The sequence below is a fragment of the Pseudorasbora parva genome, chromosome 5 (assembly GCF_024679245.1).
Source record: "Pseudorasbora parva isolate DD20220531a chromosome 5, ASM2467924v1, whole genome shotgun sequence".
NCBI lineage: Eukaryota > Metazoa > Chordata > Actinopteri > Cypriniformes > Gobionidae > Pseudorasbora > Pseudorasbora parva.
Window position 1 is genome coordinate 9,425,506 of NC_090176.1, and position 13,767 is coordinate 9,439,272.

At 37.6% G+C, this 13,767-nt stretch overlaps 1 protein-coding gene across 1 annotated transcript; it reads right to left on the reverse strand.

The window, feature by feature from the left end:
* Nucleotides 1–412: 412 nt before the first annotated feature.
* On the reverse strand, nt 413–2,831 carry dlx2a (distal-less homeobox 2a). Its single transcript, XM_067444899.1, has 3 exons — nt 2,352–2,831; nt 1,900–2,084; nt 413–1,198 (listed from the first exon to the last, which is right to left on the reverse strand). Exons 1-3 carry the CDS (start codon nt 2,680–2,682, stop codon nt 878–880), a joined length of 837 nt encoding a protein of 278 aa, XP_067301000.1. The 5' UTR covers nt 2,683–2,831; the 3' UTR covers nt 413–877.
* Nucleotides 2,832–13,767: the final 10,936 nt, after the last annotated feature.

Here is a 13,767-nt window from a genome sequence, read left to right on the forward strand (position 1 = left end):
AGGAGGAGTGGACAGATCCACGAAAAAAATAAAAAATAAAGCCCACACCAACAGTGAACTAAAGAGAAAACATTCGAAATCCCCAAATGAATTGATACAGATACAATGCATTAACATGAAACATTTTATTTTAAATAAGTCTGAATCATTATAGTGGCAGAAATGTTCATTCGGATATCAAAATAAATAAAACAAGTACTCCAGAAAAACATATCCTTATACATATGAACATGGCTTTAGACAATCAGTAGCTTCCGAGTTAGTGTTTTGTCCGTATTATTTAAAACAGTGAGAACCCTATATGATATATATATATATATATATATATATATATATATATATATATATATATATATATATATATATATATATATATATATATATATATATTCTATACGAATGACAACACGTTCAGAGACCGACACCAGATCTCCAACTTACCGTACATACTAAATATAAATCGAACAAAACGTCTGAAATGAAAGACAGGCGCGTGAAACACATTTACGATGGGAAAGGACAGTTAAGTTATTTTCAAAAGGCACCAAACAGCTTCAGGTTGTGCTACATGTGCTCTTACACCCTGATGCAATATTCACTCCAATAATGTCCGAGTTCTCTAGGCTTTGGATAATAGTAGTTCGCCGAACAACTGGTTTTAATCCATTGATGTACCACCCATTGAACAAAATAAATAAATACAAAAATAATTGTATATGTTTGATTCTTAAGTGTCTGCTTGTTGACGACATTGCATGAAGAGAAACAGTGTTACGCCCCCAACGCACTGGCAATGATCAACGTGGCAAAGGTGAAGAGGTCTCACCGTGTGGGAAACAGACCGAATCCCCCATTTCTATATTTTAAGTCAGTCGAGTCAAAATATAGCACCGACGCTGACAGTTGTGTTGTGGTGATGTTGTGGCTGTAGATGGGTCGCAGAGTTCGTGGACGAGTACCAGGGGTAGTTTGTCAGAAAGGACGGGGTGGTGGTGTTCGGGGGGCTGCTGCTCTGGGACAGACCCCCCGTGTTTACAGTGTTCATTCTCTGGCCGTGCGCGAAGTCCCAGGCCGTGCTGAGAGGCGGCGAGTGCTGAGGGGGAGACTCGCTGGAGGCCACGTGCTGCTCGGGCGGGATTTCGCCACTTTTCCACAACTTCTTGAACTTCGAACGGCGGTTTTGGAACCAGATTTTCACCTGAAAAAACAAGCAAACAAGAAAACAATTCAGCATATACTAGCATTATAGCCTACATAAGTAATCAAATAACGCTGTTGAATCGAAAAAATCGTTGGGTAACACTTTATTGTCCTTATTACATGAACTTAGTAATAACAATAAATTATTACATGCAGCTAACCCTAAACCAAACCCTATACGTACATGTTGTTACTTAATATTACTCAGTACTTAAATTTATAATAACACTGTAACAATGATAAATTAAAATATTTTACATTAAATAATTTTAAGGTGTTTTTGTTACATTGAAATTATGCATTTAATTGCTGAGTAATATTTATTAACTATTGTTACTATTTACTAGGCTTTGGTTTGGTTTAGATGCATGTAATTATGCATACTTTAGTTATTAGTAACTGCATGTAACATTTGTATTAATGACCAAATAAAGTGTAACAATCGTTGTTTTCGTTATTAGGCTACCATGTGTATGGGATAGTTTCCTTTTTTTTTTAAATAACCCCTGAAATAATCACAGCGCACACACGCTTGCTTTAATACGGATAGCATATGACTAAAGTATGTAGCATAATGTAAAAGTTGTTATTGTTATTACTATTATTGAATCCCAATTTTGTTCGAGATTAATGAGCATTTATTATATTAATCACAGGTCTTTTACGAGTCTTTTATTTCGACGTGGAAGGCATCGGTACCTGTGTTTGCGTGAGGCCCAGGGACGCGGCTAGCTCGGCTCGCTCCGGCAGGGCCAGATACTGGGTCTTCTGAAACCTCCTCTGCAGGGCCGCCAGCTGGAAACTCGAGTAAATAGTTCGCGGTTTTCTCACTTTCTTTGGCTTTCCGTTAACCATTCGAATTTCAGGTTCACTTTCTTCTTTTTCTGTGAGAGAAAACAAGCAATGCGTAACGTGTGAGTGAACAGAACCTTTCTAAATAAAAAAAATGCATGCGATGCAATAATAAAAACGTTTTATCTTCCAAATATTATTAGCATTAATTGCATGCCCGCGGAATTAAAAGCAGCTCTACAAAATGATGTATGCGTAAACTTTTTATCTTCACTGCTACTCAGTAAATAAATAGGCCTAGTAAAACTTCCAGTTTAATGGCAATTACAAATGAGCAATAACAAGAGAGAGATATTTACCAGCATCTGCAGGGGTTGGTGAGGAGCAGGAGCCGTACGTGCCGTAGGGGCCAAACGCGTTGGCGAAGCCCAGTTCATATGATTTGTTGTTGTACTGAACGCTGTTCATGCTGTTGTTCTGGTATTGATAAGAGCTGATCTGGTCGTATGGAGAGCCTGCGCACTGCCCGGCCTGCTGGTTGTTATTATAGTAGCTGCTGTCGGTAGCGGTGGAGACCGGAAGAGTCGGTGATTCCTGGGATTTGTGCAGACTGTGGTAACTGCTGGAGGTAATCTGGTTTGAATGCATATCTGTACTGAGGCTGTCAAAAACTCCAGTTATGTTTTTCATAACGCAAAAAAAAAATACTCAAATGCGCATCCAACGAAAGAACAAACCCATAAAAACTCTTCTAAAGCACAACACTGAATGCGTTTTCTGAGTTAAGTTGCATTCCACTCTGGAGGAAAACGAACGCAGACGCCGCGACGCAAAGCAGAACTGTGATTGTCTGTCAGCAGAGACGCGGGAGGACGGACATTTATCGCGCGTCATGGGGGAGGATGAACTTGTGCGCGCAAAGCAGCCAATGAATGCGGGATACACACAGCTCACATATGCATGCACATGAAATCCTGTGTGGTGATGGTTACTGCAACACGTTATAGACTAGTACATAAAACACATTTTGCTATGACTTGAAACTTGACAAGATTGCATAACGTTTTATAATCATTAAAATAAAACGGTTATGAAACTTTATTGATTCACATTTCACGTAGATCCTTATTCTGAATTCATGGGCTTCTTTTGAAAATCAGTATAACGTCTGTTGATTTAATAATAAAAGGTTTAACCAACACGGAAGCACGATGTGCTGCGTTTGAATTACGCATCAGGAACTTTTACAGAAGATGGATTTAACGCGTAAAACCAGCAATGTGCCTTAAAAGCAAATACCAGGGGAGTGCACATTTTGCAACGTGTCTTCTTAAAACATGCAGAGAGTAGAGATTTCAACCCGGCAATTAGACTTGTGACTTCAGATTTGTTTCGTTCTTAAATAACACCGAGGAGCCGCTCTTTTCTGCATGGCATCCTGACCTGCTGCGACACCTGTCGGAGAAAACATCGGATTTTTTTTCATTTAAAAATAAATAAATAAATGTTTTAACATTGATTGAGAGTATCTGGCTACATAAAGTGTCCAGCTCATATAGAAGAAGCTAAGTGTAAGAGCCACATTTTTATATTTCAGAATTTATACTTTCACATTTGTATTATGTAGGCTACATTTGGTATATAGCCTAATTATTTTTGTTAATTACACTCTAAAACAATCTGAGTAAAAAACAACTCAATGTTGGGTCTAATATGGACTAACCCAGCAGTTGGGTTGTTTCAACCCTGCGATTGGGTTATCTTAAGCAAATATTTAACCCAACCGCAGGATTAAAACAACCAAATCGCTGGGTTAAAACAACCCAATTGCTGGGTTAGTGCATATTTGACCCAACACTGGGTTAAAACAACCCAGCATTTTTTAGAGTGTAGTCATTTACCTGTTGAATATATTATTTGGGTTTCTTTCGGCACTTGTTCAGTGACGTGTTTTTTGTAGCTCATGAAAAAAGTTATTAAGCACATGCAATAATTTCAGACGCACAGTGGGAGACCACAAAGACTATTATAATTAATATAGCATAAATTGTCTTACAAGTAGGCCTATTGTTTCTCTACAAATAAGTTGTTGAGAAAACATCGGATTAGGTTGTATGCCTATTCAAGAAATGTGATTCTTTATTGACTTGGAAGAATAAATTATGATAAAGGAAACTGGACTTCGAGTTGTGTACAAAATAAGAAGATACTCGCCACAACTTGTGGAGAAACTAAAATACATTCACATGCCCCGTACACAAAGTAAGACTATCGACAGTGCAATAAAGGTCAGTCCAGTTGTATAATTTTTCAGTTGATTTTACAACATAGGCTACGCTAGCATTTTCCGTGAATTTAGCGCATTCGCTGGTATGAAAATCGTATAACGGAACAGCAAGTGCTTACCAGTAGTATTAAGTGCTGAAATGCATGGTAAAGAGCAGTGCAAGGGTAACGCACAACAAGTAATGTAATCAGATTACTTTTTAAGTAACTAGTAATGTAACGCATTACTTTTAAATTTGTGTTGTGTGTGAACCGTGAACATGATGGTTATTGTAGATCTAGACTAAATATGAGCATGCATTTATTAATCTCATTTGCACAGAAACAGATTCAGTATTCCTCAAAATGAATAAAAACAGTGAAACACAAGAATATCCTGCAGCAATTAAATATGTTAAATTACACAAACTTTACCGATCAATGTCTTTGCCGCTGACCAGCGATGGTGCAATGCAACCAGGAATAAGCAAAAATTACTTTAGATAAACATCACATTTGTGTTATATATATATATATATATATATATATATATATATATATATATATATATTGCTTAAGTAACTGAGGTCTTCTCCTGCATCCTTTTTTCTTTTTCTTTTTTGTGATCCAGAATGGCATCAGAACTGAACGGTTTGTTTGAGCTTCCCTCGACTGTACATGCGTCAATTTACATTTCTTTCAGCCTGAGGCTTATTCACTGTAGTTTTGGTGTAAAAGAGCCTTTACATTTGCCAAAAATATAACTTTTGTTGTTGTTATTAAAAAAAAGAAACAAGCAAGCCCAGCCCAGCCCAGGTGAGAAAAAGTCATGCAAAAGTGATGTAATGCAAAGGAAAAGTAACTAAGCAACAGCTACTTTTTTAGGGAGTAAAGCAAAATTGTTCTGCTTTTTTTAACTAACTTTCCCTAACACTGGTAAAGAGAGAGCCCTAAAGGACAACCACAAGAAACCTGCAAAACCCCACTAACTAACTAACTAACTAACTAACTAACTAACTAACTAACTAACTAACTAACTAACTAACTAACTAACTAACTAACTAACTAACTAACTAACTAACTAACTAACTAACTAACTAACTAACTAACTAACTAACTAACTAACTAACCAACTGTACTGTGGACAATAATACCCAGCAAAGCCACAAAGAGCCTATCCTGTGTGTTGATGGTTGCAGAAACTGTAATGGAACTGAAATTCAATAGAATGCCATTTGGGCATTCATCTAATGTGCTTTATATGCTTATATATATATATATATATATATATATATATATATATATATATATATATATATATATATATATATATATATATATATATATATATATATATATATATATATATATATATAAACGGTAGCCTATAGCCAATGGGGGGAAAAAACAAAAGCTATTTGCATGTATTGGCTCATCCCCATGCCAACTTCATTCTCTTTTTCCTCTCTGACTCTCTCCAGCACCTCAGTCACCTTTATCATTTTAGGAAGGAAAGAGCAGGGCAGTGTGGGCTCCGCTTGATTGGTGAATGTCCCTGACGTGCAGCTTCCACATCCCTAGGCTATTGTGCACTCTGCTGGCAACACGGTGAACCTATTATTGGCCCACTCAATGCCCTCCTTTTTTCAGACCTGATAATCGCTGTCATGCCTCCAACTGTAAAAGTGTAAGTGTTTGTGTCAAAGTAATACATTCTTCTGCATTAAATAAAAATTGTTTAATTGTGCAAGTTTACTACGTTACTGCTGCAGACACAGTTAAAGTTAGGCCTATGACACCTTGAAAATCTGTTACATGTGCCATTCATTTTTCAAAAGTAAAAACGTCCAAGGCCCATTTCACACACACTGAATTTCAATTTCAATTTCAATTTATTTATATAGCACTATTAAAAACAACTACCGTTAACCAATGTGCTGGTGAATAGCACATTGGCCACAAAGGGCTTTTTTAACATTTAACAAAATAAAAAAAAAAAAAAAAATATTTGTAGGATTAAAATAACAATTATAAAAGTACAAATAAAATGACATAAATGAAAAATCAATTATGTGCACAATAATGAGTATCACTTTCTCTTTCACACAAATTCTATAACTGTTCATCTTTCTTAGCTAACAGAATGCAGTTACTCTAAAAAAAAACATCTTTTAATCTGTAGTTTAATATGAGCAAAGCAACGGATCGAAAGCTCTTTCTCTTTGAAAGCCGGAGTGAGTTAAAAATTCATTTTGTGCTTCTTATAAACAGTACTTTGGACAAATAGACTATTCCACCATGCTGATGTAATTTTTGAGATCTGGATCATTTGTCTTGCTTTATGCATGTGTTTATGGCAAACCGTTTTGACTTTTATTAATTCTCAGGATATGAATTTGTGATATCAAAAATTAAATTTCCAATAGTTAAAATGCAAATTTGTGATAGCAGGAATTAGATTTCTAAATGGCAATTTTTGGTATTACATTTCCACGAGACCGGAATTACATTTCCACGAGTAAAAATGTTAATTCTTGATATCAAAGATGTAATCACTCACAGAAATATGAATTCTTGATATGAATTTCAACTAGTAAGCACTATAATATCAGTAATTGTATTTTCACTAGTAGGTTCACCATTGGCTGCCATTCAAATGCAATTGTTGATATCAGGAATTAAATTGCTGCTAGTACAAATGTTAATGCCTCTTGTTCTGACAATGTTTATTGCTGATATCACGAATGTGATTTGTCCGAGTAAGAAAACCATTATAGATATTACAATTACACTCTTGATATCAGAAATGCAAATCGATATCAATAATTCAAATATTGATGTCAAGAATGCAATTTAAATGACAGCCTATGCTGACATTTCACTAGTGAAAATATAATTACAGATATCAAGAATTAGTTTTTACTAGTTAAAATGCTAATTCTTGATATTAACAATTCAATTTCTGCGAGTGATGACATCATTCGTGATATCAAGAATTCAAAAAGTGAAAACGGCTTGCCATATAGCCGGCTGCCCCACTCCCGATGACGCGCTAACAGGTTGCCTAAGGTCATTCCAATAGCAATGGCGCCTCTACTGACAGCACGGTATCACATACAGGCCTGGGTTTCTCTAAATATGTTGTTCGTGAGTTGAGAGATCATTGGTGCTAATAGCTTACGATGCTTTTGGGAAACGCAGACTAGTTTAGTAACCACGAGGAAGTGATTAAAACGAATCCTAATGGCTCATGAATATGACTTACTCGACGTTCCCCCAGTAGTCCTGCTTGACTGACTGACTTAAAGTCAAATCTCGGTAAGCAGGTAGTTGGCTAGCCAGCTATGGAATTATCGGATCCTACTATTGCAATGGCTAATTGCGCATTAATAGGCTACTATTACTTACCTACGTGCCTAGACGTTGCTGCAAATCAAAAAACATCTAAATGACCTATTTAAAATTCATGACATATCACGATTCCGAAATTCGCTTGGACCCTGGCAGCAGTTACTGCAGCGGGCCGACAGGTGGCTCTGCTCTCCGCGCAATGAAAAGCCAGCAGCGCCTTTGCCGTGTGTAGGTCTGCAGTGCATCGACTTTCTCTATATTTTCTACATATATGTAGATACATACATTTCTTAAATAATATATTTAGGTCTTTATTAGAGATAATAGACATTGCTAAAAAATACTATTTTGTATTTTCAAACCTTTGTACTATATATGAATTCCATTTTTTATAATTTCAATAATTGCAAAGTTATTAGCTTCCACAAGAACTATAAATCATGAAATGATAAAAACATCACAATTGTTTTCTAATTGTGTTATAGACAAGGTTTAACGGCTATAAAGTTTATCTATAAACTATAATATACATAGACATCATGTGATAGTAGATACAATTTTCTTCATTTACAGAAGTCATCTTCCACACTGTGAACCTTTCATTTTACAAAAAAGGATTACAATTCCATTGAAACCATCAATAATTGTTTTGTTATTGTTTCAAGAATAAAAAATACTATGATGGCAATGGCATAAGGGACATATACTATCCAAGAAAAGCACATTATTGTTTAACAATTGCATTATTAACATTTTGTGATAAATATGTAGGCCTAGCCTATATGTCCATCATGTAATGGGGTATGTAGATGTGGAAGAAGGAGGCGGGACCCGATACACCTTTAACAACATTAATAAACAAAAAGAAAGTAAAAACGTCAGCCTCTACACGGACGACTGCCACGCACACACATAATAGACATAAACAAAACACAACGTAAAGTCCAGGCCTGGTCCTCTCCCGTCCTTTATTATATTTTCATTAGAGTCTATAGTATTAAAATGTTTGAAGTGCCCTTCATTGCTGAGGGTGATCGTATATGCAAATATGAGATGTAACTAGTCCACATATTAGGCAAGAATACGAATATAACCAGACTTCTTAAAGGAATAAAAATGAGGTAAAGTCCCCTTTATTTATAATGCTTTGCTCATATGATTTTTTGTGTGCAAAAAATAATTTAATAGCCTAACCTTTTTTTTCTGTACAGGTAGGGGGAGTCAGACACATTTTTTTTGAGCATGTCTTTGCTAAATCTCTCAAAATGTGATAGTCACATACTGTATTCCTCTCACATAACAGTTCAGTCACTGACTATGTTGCCGGGGGGGGGGGGGGGGGGGGGGTCTATAAAGACATGGATGAGTGAGTTTGGTGTGGAGGAACTTGACTGGCCTGCACAGAGTCCTGACCTCAACCTGATAGATCACCTTTGGGATGAATTAGAGCGGAGACTGCGAGCCAGACCTTCTCGTCCAACATCAGTGCCTGACCTCACAAATGCGCTTCTAGAAGAATGGTCAAAAATTCCCATAAACACTCCTAAGCCTTCCCTGAAGAGTTGAAGCTGTTATAGCTGCAAAGGGTGGGCCGACTCCATATTAAACCCTACAGGATGTAATTTAAGTTTATGTGCATGTAAAGGCAGGCGTCCCAAAACCTTTGGCAATATTGTCTAAATGCACAATTTCTTTTATCCGATATTTTTCCTTTTAAAATTCCTTTTATTGTCTGACTTGGTAAACCGTCAGTTAGACAACACTCCCCAGTCTCCCCCTGTATCCAAATTAACAACTTTGCTGCTATTACACAAGGGATTTAAACAAAGTAAAGCTCAAATAATACCTGAGTTATACATTAAATAATTTTTATTAAATTATAAGCTTCGCCTTAAACCTAAAAAACTGCTTCCATTGTAAAGGTATCATTGTAACCTCAATTTTTACTTTTTAAACAAAAACAAAAAAAACAAACAGAGATGAATCAAAATATGTTTGTGATCTACGACATTGTGCCAAAATGCTGTCGGCTGAACTTAATCTGTTATGAAACCCAGCATATTTCTTTAAGTGTTGTACGGCTGCTTGTACAGATAAACTGAGGTCACATTCTGCTAATGAGCTAGCACATTTTCCAGTCTAATCAAGTCTGCTGATATGCTCTTGTATATGATATGTCTTTGCAATGACCTTTTAGTTAGTTATCTGTCAGCCTTAAAATTGTCTGCGTTGTCGCTGTTATGTTCACTTATATCTGAGAGTGTTATTTTCTGAAACGCTGAGGTCATCATCTGTATCAGCAATGATAAAAGTTGGAAATGAGCCAGTGGTTTGATGCGTCTTCTCACAAGGTGACTCCAGCATAGCAGTGTCATTGTGATATCTTTTGACTCTCCCAACTTACACTCACCTAAAGGATTATTAGGAACACCTGTTCAATTTCTCGTTAATGCAATTATCTAATCAACCAATCACATGGCAGTTACTTCAATGAATTTAGGGCTGTGGTCCTGGTCAAGACAATCTCCTGAACTCCATACTGAATGTCAGAATGGGAAAGAAATGTGATTTAAGCAATTTTGAGCGTGGCATGGTTGTTGGTGCCAGACGGGCCGGCCTGAGTATTTCACAATCTGCTCAGTTACTGGGATTTTCACACACAACCATTTCTAGGGTTTACAAAGAATGGTGTGAAAAGGGAAAAACATCCAGTATGCAGCAGTCCTGGGGGGCGAAAATAGCTTGTTGATGCTAGAGGTCAGAGGAGAATGGGCCGACTGATTCAAGCTGATAGAAGAGCAACTTTGACTGAAATAACCACTCGTTACAACTGAGGTATGCAGCAAAGCATTTGTGAAGCCACAACACGCACAACCTTGAGGCGGATGGGCTACAACAGCAGAAGACCCCACCGTAGACCACTCATCTCCACTACAAATAGGAAAAAGAGGCTACAATTTGCCTAAGCTCACCAAAATTGGACAGTTGAAGACTGGAAAAATATTGCCTGGACTGATGAGTCTCGATTTCTGTTGGGATATTCAGATGGTAGAGTCAGAATTTGGCATAAACAGAATGAGAACATGGATCCATCATGCCTTGTTACCACTGTGGAGGCTGGTGGTGGTGGTGTAATGGTGTGGGGGATGTTTTCTTGGCATACTTTAGGCCCCTAAGTGCCAATTGGGCATCGTTTAAATGCCACAGCCTACCTGAGCATTGTTTCTGACCATGTCCATCCCTTTATGACCACCATGTACCTATCCTCTGATGGCTACTTCCAGCAGGATAATGCACCATGTCACAAAGCTCGAATCATTTCAAATTGGTTTCTTGAACATGACAATGAGTTGACTTTACTAAAATGGCCGCCACAGTCACCAGATCTCAACCCAATAGAGCATCTTTGGGATGTGGTTGAACGGGAGCTTCGTGCCCTGGATGTGCATCCCACAAATCTCCATCAACTGCAAGATGCTCTCCTATCAATATGGGCCAACATTTCTAAAGAATGCTTTCAGCACCTTGTTGATCAATGCCGCGTAGAATTAAGGCAGTTCTGAAGGCGAAAGGGGGTCAAACACAGTGTTAGTATGGTGCTCCTAATAATCCTTTAGGTGAGTGTAGATGAATATCACAGTCATTCTTGCTTGTTTATAATAAAGAAAATCCATACATTTTATCAAGTTTAGTTAGAAATTCCATTTTTAAAGTAGATGCATTAGCATAGGCCTATTGATAACTACGGAGCCCCTAAGTAGACACCACTATGTGGAGGAGAAACATGAGATGGAAGGAAAAATTGTATTTCAATGCTTTTATGTTCTCTCACAAATATATTGTGTACCCCAGATAAACTTCACATTCGTTCACAAAAGCATTTAAATATACACATAGCTTTTCCTCCCACGTCCTATTATTTCTATTAAAAAAGGTTTATAAGCCAACGCAAAGTTTCTAAGGGAAGAGCAAGAGTTTTGCAACTTTTCCCCCACCCATCTCCTTTTTTGCCATTATAGGGTTAGTTCACCCAAAATTGAAAATTCTGTCAATAATTACTTCCCCTAATGTAGTTCGACACCTCTGTTCATCTTCAGAACACAAATGAAGATATTTTTGTCGAAATCCGATGGCTCAGAAAGGCCTTCATTAAACCCAATGTCATTTCCTCTCTCAAGACCCATAAAGGCACTAAAGACGTCGTTACAAAGCCCATCTCACTACAGTGGCTCTACAATCATTTTATGAAGTGATGATAATCGTTTTTGTGCGCAAAAATAATTAAATAACGACGTATATACTTATGGGCCGATTTCAAAACAAAGTTTCGAACCATTTTGAATCAGTGGATCGATTCAGGATTCGGATCGCCAATGTCAAGTGATTTTAACAGTTTGACACACGATATGAATCATGAATCAATACACTGATTCATAACGGTTCGAAACTTTGTTTTGAAATCAACCCATCACTATATAAGTCGTTAATTAGTTGTTGTTTTTCGCACAAAAACTATTCTTGTCGCTTCATAAAATGATTGTAGAGCCGCTGTAGTGAGATGGGCTTTGTAACGACGTCTTTAGTGCCTTTATGGGTCTTGAGAGAGGAAATGACATTGGTGTCAATGAAGGCCTTTCTGAGCCATCGGATTTCAACAAAAATATCTTCATTTGTGTTCTGGAGATGAACGGAGGTCTTAGAGGTGTAAAACGACATTAGGGTAAGTATTTATTGACATTTTTGGATGAACTAACCCTTTAACATGTCCCTTCAAGGAATCCATCCACTGTAAAAAGTGGAGAAGTGGAGGAGCAGAGAACCTCTATGGTGGAGCAGAAGACCACCACAGGTGAGCCAGTGTGATCAAGGACCAAGGCAGAGTCAGAGGAAAGACAGAGTCCGATGGAGCCGAAAGGGTGGAGGGATGAAGCGAAGCTGGTGTTCTGGAAGTCTGTGTCACAGGCAGAGTGATGTCTGACCCAAGTGCAGCCCTCACGGGGGAGCCGTGAGGACGACAGTTCCTGGTGGAGCTGAGGGGACAAAGAGCAAAGGTGGAGCTGACTGGTTGACAGGCCAAAGGGCTCGGGGGCCCTGAGGTGAAGCAAGGGAATCCACTCGCTAAGGCAGAGCTGGTGACCGAAAGATTTGATATGGTATTCTGTAACATTCTAAGTCTGACTAAGATGATGCAAAACGGCTCAAAAACAAAAGTATTTGATAAGTAAAACAAACTCAGGTAATCCACAGGAAAGAAGACAACATAACAGTGTATGAAATACGACAATAACAGACCACAAACTGAAGGAAATGAGGAACTTGAATACACAATGATGATTACCTCAAAGACTAACAGGTGTGATTGTTAAATGAGTGTTCATGGCAACTAATGACCATAGTCTGTATAAAAATATGGAGGTAATGTCCGTGAGGTCACCCGTAGGATTCTGAAGAGCAGTTTTGAAGCGTAAAGATGAGCTGGCCGTTACCGTCTTGGTGTCATATTCCCAATTTGCAGCATTTTTAGGGTCTTTACTATAATCATTACACTTTTTGTTTCTCACAATGATCAATATGAAGACCATCTGTATGGGATGGGTCATTAATAAATGAATCACTTTATTACAGTTTTAATCAATCAATCAACCAATCAATCAACTTTATTAATATAGCGCTTTTACAATCACGATTGTGTCAAAGCAGGTTCACAGTGTCAAACAGGATAATGTTGCATCAAAATTAGATTTAGCTGTACAGTCGTACTGGAGAAAACAGTGATGTTATCAGCTTATTTTAATTGATCATATAGCGACAATGCTGGCAGATCCGTATTATAGTTTATAGAATTAATTAAAACCTAATTCATAAATTTTATCTGTATAATTAGTTGAATACCTTTGATCATATTTTTAGTGTCCCCAACTGAGCAAGCCAAGCCAAAGGCGACAGTGGCAAGGAACCAAAACTCCATCGGGGCATGATGGAGAAAAATAAACCTTGGGAGAAACCAGACTCAGTCGGGGTGCCAGTTCTCCTCTGGTCTATTAACACACCGTGTAAGATTATTATTCTGGCCACCTTACAGGTCAGAAATCATATTAGATCGGATTATTCAAAATTTCAGGGTATCCCGGAAGAGACGGGTTCATTTAGGATGGGGCG